Source organism: Panthera onca, chromosome A1 (genome assembly GCF_046562875.1).
Source record: "Panthera onca isolate mPanOnc1 chromosome A1, mPanOnc1 haplotype 2, whole genome shotgun sequence".
Lineage (NCBI taxonomy): Eukaryota > Metazoa > Chordata > Mammalia > Carnivora > Felidae > Panthera > Panthera onca.
The window spans coordinates 134,792,562-134,806,185 of NC_138339.1; the positions used below are offsets into that span (position 1 = coordinate 134,792,562).

Consider the following 13,624-nt stretch of genomic DNA (forward strand, 5'->3'; position numbering starts at 1 on the left):
GAGGTAGGCAGGTGTGAGGTCAGGTCTTCTTGTAGTCCTAGGTCAAGAGTACAGACACAGTTCTGACCACTGGAGAGCCTTAAGCAAAGGTTCAAAATCCTCTGACTGATGTATGTACAAGGTCTCTCTCCCTGGTTTTGGAGCTGGACTGTAGGGAAGCCAGAATGGAAGCCGGGAGGCTATTGCCTCCCAAGTAAGAGATGATCGTGGCCCAGGGATAGAGGCAGTGGACGTGGGAAGAAGTGCACAGACTCCAGACTTATTGAAGGTGGTGCTGATAGGACTTCTTGGAGGGCTAGGCACAAGACAGAAAGGAAATGGATGGCTGAGCGACTGGGTGGGTGGTGATGTCATTCACTGAGATGGAGGAGACGTGGAGAAAAGAGAGGTTGTGAAGTTAAGTACTCAATCAAGAGTTCTGTTTCGGACAGATTGAGTTTAAGTCGCCTGTTAGTCATCTAAGTGGAGATGTTGAGCGGGCTGTTGAATATGTGCATCTGGAGCTTTGGACAGAGGCCAAGGCTGGAGAAGGACATTTTAGGATCATGAGCAAATCCTCTGTGAAAATTTCATTGGAGGCGCATTGCTGTGAGCAATGTCCGCATCCACTGATGGATGTCCCAAACAAGCATCTCCTCAGCGCCCCGGCATCGGAATTTCTTTCTGTGAGACTTCAGCTGTCCTGGAAATTGACTGACAGACTGGAGTTCAGGGATTGAGAACACCGGTAGGAGTATGTTTGCTTGTTTTTGTTCTCTTTTGTGCCTCCATTAACTGAAATGCATGGTTTTCATGTTTCACGGTCATTTCTAAATCATGGAAAGGACCCATCACCTACCATCTAATCACAGCACTGCCCCTTCCACTTCGCCGCTCCCCAGGCAAGCAAGACAGCTTAGTGTAAAATGAGTTGGGCTTCAAAAATAAGACCCATCCCAAGGAAGGTAAGCCCTTGGTTAATAACTCTGCCAAGTGTCATATTAACAAGAGACACTCAAGCGGATAAACCCACATGAGACAACATTGTAAGACCATGCCTTCTTTTTCTTTTTCCTCTCCATAAATTTGTGGTGGTCCTATCAGTTGTTATCCCTTCTATCAGTTTCTCCCATTCTCGTGATGGTTTCTCATTAAGGAGATTCATGGGGAAGGCTGTAATCGATCAGAGCTATTAGCCACCAGAGTGTAATCTGGTTCTAGTACAAACTGACCTGCAGGCTGTCCTATCTACCTTGAGGATTTAAGCCGATTAACTCGGAGGCTGGGAGGCAGAATCTAATGTCCTGTAGCACTGCACCCCCTTTGCCCCTACTCCCCAGGAAGGGATTTAACAAATTGACACTGTAATTATATCCGAACCCACAGTTACTCCACCTTGAAAGGAATCACTGGTGCCCGGCTCACCTTGGATGTACACTTATGGCCAGTGAGTGATGCTGTGTCACCGGTGGAATGATACTTTCATTCCCTCTGCTGTCTATGGCCCTACAGTGCTGATTACCATGGGGCGGGGGGGGGGGGGGGGGGGGGGGGTTCTGTTTTGTTTAGATGGTTGGTTGAGTGGTTGGTTTTTGTACGTATTTCCAAGAGCAGATCCATCTCCGGGTTCAGGAACGAGTTAGCGATGGGAATGAGATCGCCACAGAAAAATAGGCAGCTCAGTGCCAGGGCTTTTAATGGCGCAGTCTCCCTGCTTTACGTTTCTGATGGAACCAGAGAACAGAAGGCCGGAAGGGTGCCCAGGTTGCCGACAGATCCCCTGGCGGCCAAGGAGGTGAGCCGGCCAGGTGAGAGATGCCAAATAAATTAGTATTCTCAAACATCGGCCACAGCTAACCCCCAAGTATAAGCAGAAGACTAATGTTAAACTAAAGCCTCTTCAAGAATGATGACGGAGGGGCGCCTGGGTGGCTCGGTCGGTTAAGCGTCCGACTTCGGCTCAGGTCAAGATCTTGCAGTTCGTGAGTTTCAGCCCCACATTGGGCTCTGTGCTGACAGCTCTGAGCCTGGAGCCTGCTTCGGATTCTGTGTCTCCCTCTCTCTGCTCCGCCCCCGCTCATGCTCACGCTGTCTCTCTCTTTCTTTCTCTCTCTCAGAAATAAACATTAAAAAAAAACTAAAAAATAAAAAAAGAATGACGACAGAACAGATTGTTTTGGAGCACAGTCTTTAGAGCTAGAGTGCATGGACCAGAGCCAACACCAATCTTCTCTGTGCCTCAGTTTCCCTATCGGTAAAACGGTGGTGTAGTGGCACCGCCTTCAAAGATAATCGGAGAGTAAAGCAATTACTTCATGTGGCATATAAGAGAGTGCTCTGCATTTCACAAGGTGTGAGTCAACATAAGCTCCTGTCATTGATTTAGCATTGTAAACGCTGAACGTGCGAGATGCCAGTGTTCTAAAGGGTCCACCTCAGGTCAGGTCGGGTGGCAACACAGACACACAAACAAACCTGCCATTCTGCTGAAGCCTGCTCTTTTATTAAATGTTTGGGAAATGAAGATACTGCTACAGAATAGGTTTAATATTCTGTGTATAATATGTATAACTGATTAGAGAGGCAGGAGACACAGAGGAGCAAAAAACCACAGTGAACAATAATTGAGATCAGCCCTTTGTCTGTTATGAATTATGCCAAAGTGAAGCTGTGATTCAATGCCCACAGATTGGACTGCATTGTGATCTAGTAAGAGAATTAACAAAGAACGGAATAGTAGCCTGAGAATATTTTATAAAGTCACCTGGCCAGCCAGTCCTTCACCTACCTGATGAAACAGTAAAATGGCAGGATTTACCATATCCCACCTCGCTGAAAGCTTGCAAAAAATCTAGTGACGGCGTGTGCACACACACATACACACAAGTGCCATATGGTGCAGAAAGAAAATGTAAGCATGGAAATCAAGGAACAGCAAAGTGAGGCTGGTTTGAATCCTACCTCTGCCACCTACTTGCTGTCTACCCTTAGGTCAGTTATTCTTTGTTCCCCAGTGTCGGCCTCTGTAAAATGGGGATGATGTTAGCACGTGCTTCAGAGAGTTATTGCAAGGACTCAGTGAGATAGTGCATAATAAACTCAGATTTCTAGCGCCGAGCTTGCCCCAAACATCTGTCAGTACTATTGATTTATTTTTCTTTTTATTTTTTTACTGCTATAGTTTGCTAAGCACTAGCTGGACAGCTCCCTCCCTCTTCCTCACTCAGGGTCCCCCTCTCTCTTTCCCAATGTTTCGTACACAACTAATACATACATGTGTAGCTACATGGCGAATCCATGTTCATTTTATAAAATACATACAAAGTGAAAAAAATTAAAGGCCATTCAAAATTAAAGGCTATTCAAGAATAGCCACTATCTTGCTGGGTATCATTCTGGTCTTTGTCTGTGTAAATCCACTACATCTTTGTAGGTGTAAATGTCTGTGTGTATGTAACTATCTCATCATATATACAGGATCTTACTACACATTCTGTCCAGTAGAACTCTTCCTGCTCAGCAGTACATCATGTCAGGAAATATAAAACGCGCATTATCATTTGAAATTACTCGGTGGTATTCTGTTCTAAGTAAATTCCATAATTTATTTTGTTTTCCTAATTTATTTAGACATCCCCCCTCTTGCTGGAAATTTGAGGTGTAATCAGATTTTCTCAGTTATAATCTCTGCTTGTATCAATATCCTGTTATCGACCAACTTGGATGCTTTGACAGACATTCTTACTGTGACAGAGGGCAGGGTTTTTCTCAGCAACAGATACTACCAGTGGCCCTGTCCATGGGACTTAACATTTGTGTAAAACATAAATGACACCTGGAATTCTGAAGAAGTCACCGATTTTGACATAATGCTACCTAGGGTGTAACTTCATACCTGGGCACTTGGCTGGCTAAGTTGGTACAGCATTCAGCTCTTGATCTCAGGGTCATGAGTTCAAGCCTCAAGCTGGGCACAGAGCTTACTTTAAAAAAGAAAAGAAAAAAGAAAAACAACTTCATACTTAAATATGACCCAGCAGCAAACAACATAAAGAGTAAGTTGAGCAAATTTATATGACTCATGGTCTGGATTCTGCACATTAACTATAAATATATATTTATATATATACATTTATAAGCATACATATATATGTATATATTATATGTATACATACAATACATACACATATATATTATATACATATATATATACATTTATAAACACACATATATATTTATAGCTAATAATGTGCAGAGTCCAGATTTTGGGTGATAATATATATATAAAAAGGCCTGAAAATTTTTCAAGAATATAGAAAATCACCAGCGCCTGGGTGATTTTGTCAATTAAGCACCTGACTCTTGATTTTTGGCTCAGGTCATGATCTCACAGTCGTGGAATCGAGCCCCATGTTGGACTCCATGGTGAGCATGGAGCCTGCTTGGGATTCTTTCTCCTTCTCCCTCTACCCCTCCCCTGCCAACACTCGTTCTTATCTCTCTCTCTCTCTCTCTCTCTCTCTCTCCAAATAAATAAACATCTAAAAAAAAGAATATAGAAGATCAGAGCACAACCAGAAACTGAGAAACCGGGAACCAGCATTAGTAATAATAATCTTGCCTTTGTAATTTATCTTACACCAGACAGAGATAACTAGTGATTTGTAATTACCTCCTTCCACACCTGAGTCATTTCACTGGGTCATGTTAAGGGCCACATAGATAAGTAAAATTCTAAATTAATTTTCATAAAATGCATTCCGAATTCCCAAGCAGCAGAAATTGAGGAAAGTCTTTACCAGTGAGGTCGGCTTGTCTGTGAACATCTGTTGCATATTTACTGAGAATTTCCTATGTTCCAACAAGGGAGGCCAGGCTTCCAGATCTGCTTCCAGGGAAAATCTGCAAGGGGAATCAGGTTGCTGCGATTCGAGCAAAATTGTTTAACGATCTGGATTTCTGCATGTCTTGCAATTTTAATATTTTTCGAGTATTTTACTGATAGGACACCTGAGCAAGAGGGGAGAGATGTGAGTCCTCTCCTCAGTTTGACCTCTGAATCACCTGGAGCGATCATTTAACCTCACTGAGCCTCCATAAAATTAGGATAATCGTACCTGATTTCTCCTTTCCACCTCACAGCGATCGATATTCCCAGTGTTTAGGCAAGAAAATGTTAATTAATAAGAGCTCTTTGAATTTTTCTGAAGCTGCTGAGATGTGTAAGGTAACATGACAACAGGCAGCAGGGTCAGCATCATTCACACTTGATCACTTAGGGATTTATGTGAAATTTTTTATAATGCTGTATTTATATTCACAGACAAGCTGCCTCCTCATTACTGAGCTGAGGTTGACTTCTTTCAGCATCTCAGCACGATGGTAAGGTGGGTTGTCCCTGGAAACTGGTATGTTGGGCACTGTGGGTCATTTAATATTGGCCCCAGGCAAACACTCAAGGAAAGGGTACCTTTCAGAAAAGCTCTTCCTTGCCTTTTACCATCTCTCCCCGCCACCAATCTCCTCTGGTCACTCCCTGAAGCTTTTGCTGGCCCTTCCATTGCTCTATCCTCACCTTGCTTCCTCTGTCTCTTCCTCCTGTCCTTGACCATGGCCTTCCCTTTACTCCCCACTGTGCACCATCTACTCTCATATCCCCTGTCATGATGCTTTCACTCCCACCAATGTTTCTGTGGGAACTGCAGCCCTGGCCATTTGGAATGTGTGCTCAGCAGCCCACAGTGCTTCCATTTGGGGGCCAGCCCACGGCACCGCTAAGCCCCCGTGCGTTTAGGAAACAAGATGGAAAACAGACTCAGCCTGCGTCTCTTGCCACTCCCACCCCTAACTGTGCTCAACCTCCCCTCCTCTGGACCCTTTGGGCACAGCCACTACTACATGGGGTAGTGAGGCAGGGGTATTTGGAGACATGTTTCAATGCCAATCTGAAGAAAAGCCACCTGACCTCATTACTGTCGTGCACCGACACCCATACGTAAGCATGACTTTTCCCAGAATGGATTATGGAGAACATTTCAGCAGGCATTCAGCAATTCCCCAACTGGGACAGCAACTCTGTTCCCCTCCTGTAGGAATTCTCCTCTCTGGTCTTTCAACAACCACAAAGTTTTGCCCACCCTTTTTTGGGGTTGACTCAGTCAAGAGGGCAACCCAATTAAAACGTCAGGGAGCACCCTAAGGAGGAGGTCCAGGGTCCTAACAAGGAGGGGCATCACTCAGTTCATGGAGTCACATGAGTCACATGAGTCTCACTCTGTGGGGGATCCCCAAAACCACCGTCAGGCTCCATGATTGAGTAGAAGGACTCACAGGAATCAGAAAAGCTCTTTTACTCATGGTTACAATTTATTACAGCAAAAGGACACCAACTAAAATCAGCAGAAGGAAAGGGTGCATGGACGGGGTGAAGTTCAGAAGAAACCAGGTGTGACTTCCCAGGTGTCCCCTCCCAGTAATGTCACACAAATCTGCTTAATTTGTCCAGCAACAATTTGTGACAACACATACCAAGCGTTATCAACCCAAGCCTTGGTGTCCAGGGTGTTTATTGGGGTCGGTCACATAGGCATTCAGCGCCTGCGTGACTGACCTCAGCTGCTCATATTCCAGCCCCCACAGCGAACATAGGTGTTCAGCATAAATCACGCTGTTGGCATAAACTATTTCATTATACTCTTACCATATGGCCCAAGGCCTCAGGCAAACAAAGACACTCGTAAAAGGCAAAATATTGCCAGGACTCAGAGCTCATTTCTGAAGAGCCAATCTTGGAAACGGGTCTTTCAGGGGAACATGCACAATTTGAGCCAACCCCGGCCTGCTGAGTTAACCCTTTCCTGTAGACGTCTCCCAGAGCCAAGATCCTGGAAGGCTTTGGCCACATGACAGCACTTTTTCTATCTCAGCTATTACCTTCCAGAAATAACATCCTCTGTACCTTCCCATGGGGTCGCTATTTAAAATGATAACCATCGTTTCAGAAACAGCAGGCCATCAACAGCAAGGACACTGTTCAAATTATTGTTTTTATCATCATCACTTTTGTCACGTTGAATTATCACCATAGTCACTATAATCCGGTGAGGCGGGGCCTGGGAATGAGCCCTTAATGCCGCCTTGTGATCTCAGCATGGGTCAGACGTGCCCGTTCCCAGTTTCCTGAAGAAGAAGACAGCTTGAGGGTAGTGTATCTCCATGCCATCCTGGCATTTAACCGTGACCTTGCTTTTCTCTTCTCTCTCCTCCCTTTTCCCCGGCAGTGGCTCAGAAACCCAGGCCCCCAGCATGAGAAGCGGACTCTGTTTGGAGACATGGTGTGCTTCTTGTTCATAACTCCACTGGCCACCATCTCGGGCTGGCTCTGCCTGCGGGGCGCTGTGGACCACCTGCACTTTAGCAGTCGGCTGGAGGCCGTCGGACTGATTGCACTCACTGTCGCACTCTTCACTATTTACCTCTTTTGGACACTAGTAAGTATGGTCCACCGTCCGGGGCGGGGGGGCGGGGGGGAGGTCAGAGCAGCTGGAGCTGGCTGCCCCAAGGCTGGCACAGACTTCCCTCTTGTCCGTCACATGTCCTATCTGCCCCGTGGGAGACAGACCTGCAGGTGCTGGTGAGAGAGTCTGATGGCGATTTATTACCACGTGTGTGTGCGCGCGCGCGCGCGTGTGTGTGTGTGTGTGTGTGTGTGTGTGCGCACATGCATAGGTGTGCTGCTGGGAAGAGCAGATCAAGTAAAGAAAAAGCCCCAGCTTCTGAGAGCCCATCAGTCAAACACACACACCCCAGACATTTCTCCCCTCCAGCGTTCTAGGACTCCATCCGTTATGAGGCATGGCGTTTCCTTTCTCTGGTTTATGTTCCTCACTTTTGCTGGGATTGTAGTGTATTATGAATGATGCATTCGGCCACCGTTGCTGTCACTGCCTGCGCACATCATGAATCCTCCTGCTGGTTATTTTCTTCTTACTTCCTGACGCAGCCTCAAGTCTTTGTTGGACGTGGGGCTGCACTTTGCCTGATGATTATTCTCTGTGTCGGGATATTGACTCTGCTGCCCATAAAAACACTCATTTATCTAGCTGAGAAGCCGCCACCAAAGAAAACCAGTTCCCAATAAGTGTGCCTGCTGTACATGAGGAAGAATTCTTAAACATCTCTGTTCTTTCCGTTCACTGAACTCATGAAGTGAGTTGATGGCTTGGGCACCAGTTGGCACGGCATTGATCTCACGCTTTATGTTTCCCTCTGGGACCCGCAGCGAAGAGCGTCACTAGCCTCTACAACAGTTTCAGAAACCAGGCCCCCTGCTTCCTGGCATTACTCTCCTGTGCCTGCTCATTTCCAATCTGAACACGTTCCACTGTTAATATGTTTTTCCTGTCTAGAGTGTACCACTCTCATATCCCGTAGCACAGTGTGTCAGCATGTGGAAGCTTCTAGCGCTTGCTCACACTTGCTCCTTTGCTCTGCCTTCCAAACCCGGCCCCACCAGCTCTCCCACTCCCAATGCGAAAGAGGAAAAGAAGGGTGGAGGAGGAAGAAAGGAAAGGAAAGGAAAAGTTTTCCTAGGGGAATGCGGATGCGACCCATCTTAGATGAAAGAGGGGATTGGGTGGGAAAGGTACCTAGCATGGGCTCTTTCAGGAGAATGAGAACATATTCTATTCCAGAAATGCTTCCAAGAGGCAGTGCTGCATGGTAAGAGCACATATGCATTTAGAATCCAAAGGCCCTGTGGTGGGACCCAAGATTTACATCCTAATATCTGTGTAACTCTGAACAGAGTACTTAACCTCTCTGACCAGCCTTCCCCTTACGCAAAAAAGTGGAGGAGCAGGCGACAGCCCCTGGGTCCCGCTGCTGTGACGATTAGGCGCGGAACATTTATCAGAGCGCCCAGAACAGGCACGGGGCTTTCTTCCTCTGCATGCCCAGCCATCTACAAGATGCAAAGCGGTTGGAGGGAAGGAAAGGCTTTCTCCCCTTTTGACTGGTGCGGAAATCGCGACGCCCCGCGACAGTACTTACTGAATCTAGACTAACTCCCTCCCTGATAAATGCTGCACCCAGCAGCCCTGGCAGGAGCCGTAAGTCAGGAGCTGACAGCACGTGGAAAGTGCCCTCCGGCAGAAACCCATTGTAAACAAGCTGTCAGGCTTCAGGAGAATATGCTGTGAAAATGTCTTAGGTAAACAAACACGGTGTCAGTCCCAGCCCGGCTGCTCAGAGGAGCCTTCCTGAAAGGGCCTCGCAGGCGCAGCGAAGGGGGACACACAGCCTCCCCACCATCTCAGACTCAGCCGGCCTGCCTCTGCAGTCTGTGCGCAGATCTGGCGCAACTCAGGGGAGCTGGGCCTTCTGGAAGCTGCCGTGCGGAAACCCGTACCAGGGACCCCGGAGTCCAGGGTGCCAGCCATCTCCTCCGAGATCCTGGGGAGAGGTGCCCCAGAAACGTCACTGTCCACATCACAAACCACTTGAGCTCCATGCACAGTCAAAAGCTGGATGAGAGCTCAGTCCACGCTCAGCGTTAGGAAGACATCCAGGGTGGCACTTATAATTAGCCCCCGTTGAGAGGTGGGGAGCAGGGGGGCGGGGGGGCGGTGCTGTGACCCGGGGGAAGCCCCTCAGCTCACCGCGTCCCTGATGGAACCAGCACTCAGCACAGAAACCGGTTAAGGCACAGAATGGAATGAATGAGTGATCTGTCTCCTCTGGCTTGCTCCCAGCCCGATGGGGTAGTCATTTGAATTCTCCTTATAACACGGGGAAACCTTCCGTAGGACATTGTCCAACAAGGGTCACTGCCGGCTGACTGAGCCGCAGCCCAAATAGCCCACGGTAGCCTCAGGGGGTTGAATGTGACCCCGTGCCCAGTCCTGCTGTGCATCCCATTTGCTCACACAGCCCACCTCCGTGGTACAGCCAGAGTTCAGGGAGCGGCAGTCCGTTTCTGGGAAGGTGACTTACAAGGCCCTGGCCCCATGAGCAAGCCTCAATCACGCCAAAACCTCTGGAGAGAAAGGGCGGAATAAAAAATCCGTAACGAGATTTCCCAAACCCTGCCGTGACGTTACAGTAGACCTTAGGTAACAGCCTGTCCCCTCCCTGACAGGGAGAGGTGGATGCTGATGTATTCTAGCCCTCCTTGCCCAGTCTGTGACCACAGCTCTTCGCAGGATCTGGTCCACAACAGGTTAATAAATACCCTTTGGACAAAGAAATGAATACACCTTAAGAAACCCACCCCAAAAGGAACAGTATTTTTAGAATAGTGGCCCTGTGCTCTTGCTTCCTCCTTTCTCCTTAAAACCTCAGACATTTGGGCCGCCTGGGTGGCTCAGTTGGTTAAGCATCCGACTTACGATGTAGGCTCAGGTTATGATCTCGCAGTTCGTGGGACGGAGCCCCCAGTCAGGCTCCATGCTGACAGGGCAGAGCCTGCTTGGGATTTTCTCTCTCTCAAAATAAAATATTAAAAACTCACACATTTAAGAAATATCTAAATGAAGTTCCTAACGTTACAGTTGCCACAGCTTCTTTTTGGTTTGTGTTGTTTATTTTTCCGTCACTGCCTGTTTTTTTTCTCTAAATCAAACCTCCCTTCTTCCTATTCTGCCCCACCGCAGGGAGGGGGCATCTTGGAGCTCCTGGTCCAGGCTCAGCATGAACCCAGGGCAAGCGCAAACCCAACGCCCCGTCTGCATCATGCCCCAATCTACTTTACTGTCCCCCGATAAGAAGTCATTTTTATATGATGCTTTCTTCTTATTGATTGAATTTGCCTGCAGACTGTGATGGTTAACGGCAATGAAGATAGATTAATGCATAATAAGATCTCATTTGTTTGTCTCAACAAGCGGGCTGATTTTTGTACCTCCTGGCCAAGGCACCAGGAGAACTGCTAAGTTGTTGACTCCTGGGTCGCCTGAAGCAGTGCTTCTCAGGCTGGAATGTATCTGTGAATCACCTAGGGATCTTGTTAAAATGCACGCTCTGATTCCTTAGGTCTGGGTGGAACCCAAAATTCTGATGTTCTAACAAGCTCCCAGGTGATGCAACCTGCTGCTGACCCCCCGCCACGCTGAGAGCAAGGGAAACAGCCCTGTTTTTCTCTTTTTCCCCCAGTTCCCCTGTGTCTAAGAAGGAGCGTCACAAAACTGTCTTCCTTTCCATATTTAACACGTCAAAAATAACAGGCCGAGAACACTAGCGCACGTGAGGCACTGTGCTAAGTGCTTTCTGTACCACCATTCACATTTTGCAGCTGAGGAAACTCAAGCTTGGGGATGGTAAGCAACCCTCCCAAACGTGGAGCCGCTAGGCAGAGGATGGGATTCAAGCCTGGGGTGCCTGGCCCGAGAGCCCAGGGTCTGCTCCCAGCATCAGAAAAGGAGCTATCTGCAGACGCCCACAGCTATTTCTCTGCTTACTGAGGTCCAGTATGCACGGCTCTTTAACATACAGAAGGGTCTCTTTTGTTTTTTAAGTTTATTTATTTTTGAGAGAGACAGGGACAGCATAAGCAGGGGAGGAACAGAGAGAGAAACAGAGAGAGAGAGAGAGAGAGAGAGAGAGAGAGAGAGAATCCCAAGCAGGCTCCCTGCCATCAGCACAGAGCCCGACATGGGGCTTGAACTCACGAACCCATGGGTTGAAACCAAGATGTTTAACTGACTAAGCCACCCAGGCACCCCGGGTCTCTTTTTTGTTTATTTATTTTGAGGGAGAGAGAGTGTGTGTGAGGGCGAGTGTGCATGTGAGAATGAGCGGGGGAGGGGCAGAGAGGGAGAGAGAATCTCACTGCCCCCCTACCTGCTCCCACCCCGACGTCAGACTCACAAACCGTGAGATCATGACCCGAGCCAAAATCACTAGTAGGACACACAGCAGACTGAGCCACCCAGGCACCCCCAGAAGAAGGGTCTCTTGATTGGAAACCCAGCTTTACTATAGTATTTCCAGATTCCCGACTTCCAGGACTGCCAAAGCTCTTTGTTAAGTACTTGTCTGCATTCTCCTCTTTGCTCTTAGCCCCGAGCAGCGGGCTTTCCAGCCTACCTCTCTCACATTCATGAGTAGCACCAAGCAGTAGCAGGACAGAATAGATACATGAGAATCAAGCTTAAGGAAAAAAAAAAAAAAAAAACCTGATCCACTTTGGCATGTTCAGGGCCTTTTGGAGAAAAGCACATCTGTGTGAGTTGAGAAGCTTATATTTTCATATCCAAATCTCACTGGCACTCAGCCTGTGGCATCTGCTTTCTAGCCTCAGAAATTTGAGCTAGCGGCCGTGAATTTCATGATCCTGCCAGACGACTGGTAAGCCCTTTCTGATCAAGGGCCTGTGCTCTCCTCTGCTTGAGAAACACTGAGGTCCAACCACAGGTCAGCCCTCTCTCTGACGACCACGGATCCTGTGCCGGGATCATCCCAATCCGCCCACCCCAGATTATTAAACAGCCCATACCGGGTAATTTGTCAGCCTAAGCTCACGGGCATCTTCCTTCCCAGCACCTACCTCGTCATCTGGATGCTCTCAAACTGGAACGTACCCCCAGTGTTAAAGACAGTTTATGCATCTTCAAAAGTACAGACTCTGAACTGCCTGGGCAGTCCATCAAGGCTGTAAGCTAGCCTTCTCCAAAACAAACCACAGATGTGTCTCATTCCAGTGTATTTACATGGGAAGCAAGTACTTTTCGGCGGAGTTATGCCACAATTGGCCATCAGTTGACTGCTTATAATGTTGTGTATTCTATAAGAGAGGCTTGAATCTGAAGCAGTGTTGCAATCAGAAAGCATAGGATATTTATTCACTCAGCAAACTCTACTGAGCAACTTCCTAAGTGCCAGGCACGTGCTAGGTGCTGGGCTTACACAGGCGAATACAACTCAAACCATGCTCTCAAGATGCTTCTGGAGCAGGGAGACAGAGAAACAAATACACTAAGGTACAGAGCACTCGATGCAGTGTTGAGGTAGGCACAAGGCATTGCAGATGCCCACGGAAGTTGAACCTACCCCAGGCTCTGGCTCAAGAAGAATTTATCAAGGGACCTGGTGCCCATGCCAAAGCATCCCCACTGGAAGCCATAGAACACCGTAGCTACAGGCAGTTGGAGTTCACCCATCAGGGCCAGCTAGTACAGTTGTACAGGTTGTGCATGGCACAATTCGAAGGGTACATTTGCTATCATAAAGTCTGAATTTTGAACTGTGCAGAGTCCAACCTGCAGGAGGATACGTGAGCATCCCTCTCATTTAACCTGAAGACCAGAAAGACACATTGCCATATCCCACACCTCGGGGAGGGCTAGCACTATACCCTCGCTGCCCAACTGCTTGTGGCTAAATTGCTTCACAACTGACGCTTTGGGGCCCAAACACTACTACCCCAAAACTAAATCCAGACTCCAAAGGAACCTCATTTCCTCTTCATATCCTAATTTTATCCAGTATTATGGGGAATGGAGGAAGCCACCCTGGCAGCTCTGCGTGTGCCCACACATGGGTTTTCTCTGGTTGGTCCCAATCTCCCAACCCTCAGCCGCTTGCAAGAGCCGTTTTGCCCATGCGGCCCGCCCCGCTGTACCACCGCCAGCCGTTCAGAGCTGTTGTA

At 47.9% G+C, this 13,624-nt stretch overlaps 1 protein-coding gene and 1 long non-coding RNA gene across 7 annotated transcripts in view; one reads left to right on the top strand and one right to left on the bottom strand.

The window, feature by feature from the left end:
- MARCHF3 (membrane associated ring-CH-type finger 3) overlaps positions 1-13,624 on the top strand; it is a 148,437-nt gene that overhangs the window by 133,783 nt on the left and 1,030 nt on the right. Inside the window, exon 4 of the mRNA XM_060636229.3 lies at positions 7,260-7,469. Within this exon, the coding sequence (XP_060492212.1) occupies positions 7,260-7,469 (210 nt within the window). The remainder of the gene's footprint in view (positions 1-7,259; positions 7,470-13,624) is intronic.
- LOC132681593 (uncharacterized) overlaps positions 1-13,624 on the bottom strand; it is a 109,280-nt gene that overhangs the window by 69,642 nt on the left and 26,014 nt on the right. For all 6 annotated transcript variants that reach the window (XR_013557360.2, XR_013557357.2, XR_013557355.2 and 3 more), the window contains exon 2: positions 3,875-3,962. This is a non-coding gene — a long non-coding RNA (uncharacterized LOC132681593). The remainder of the gene's footprint in view (positions 1-3,874; positions 3,963-13,624) is intronic.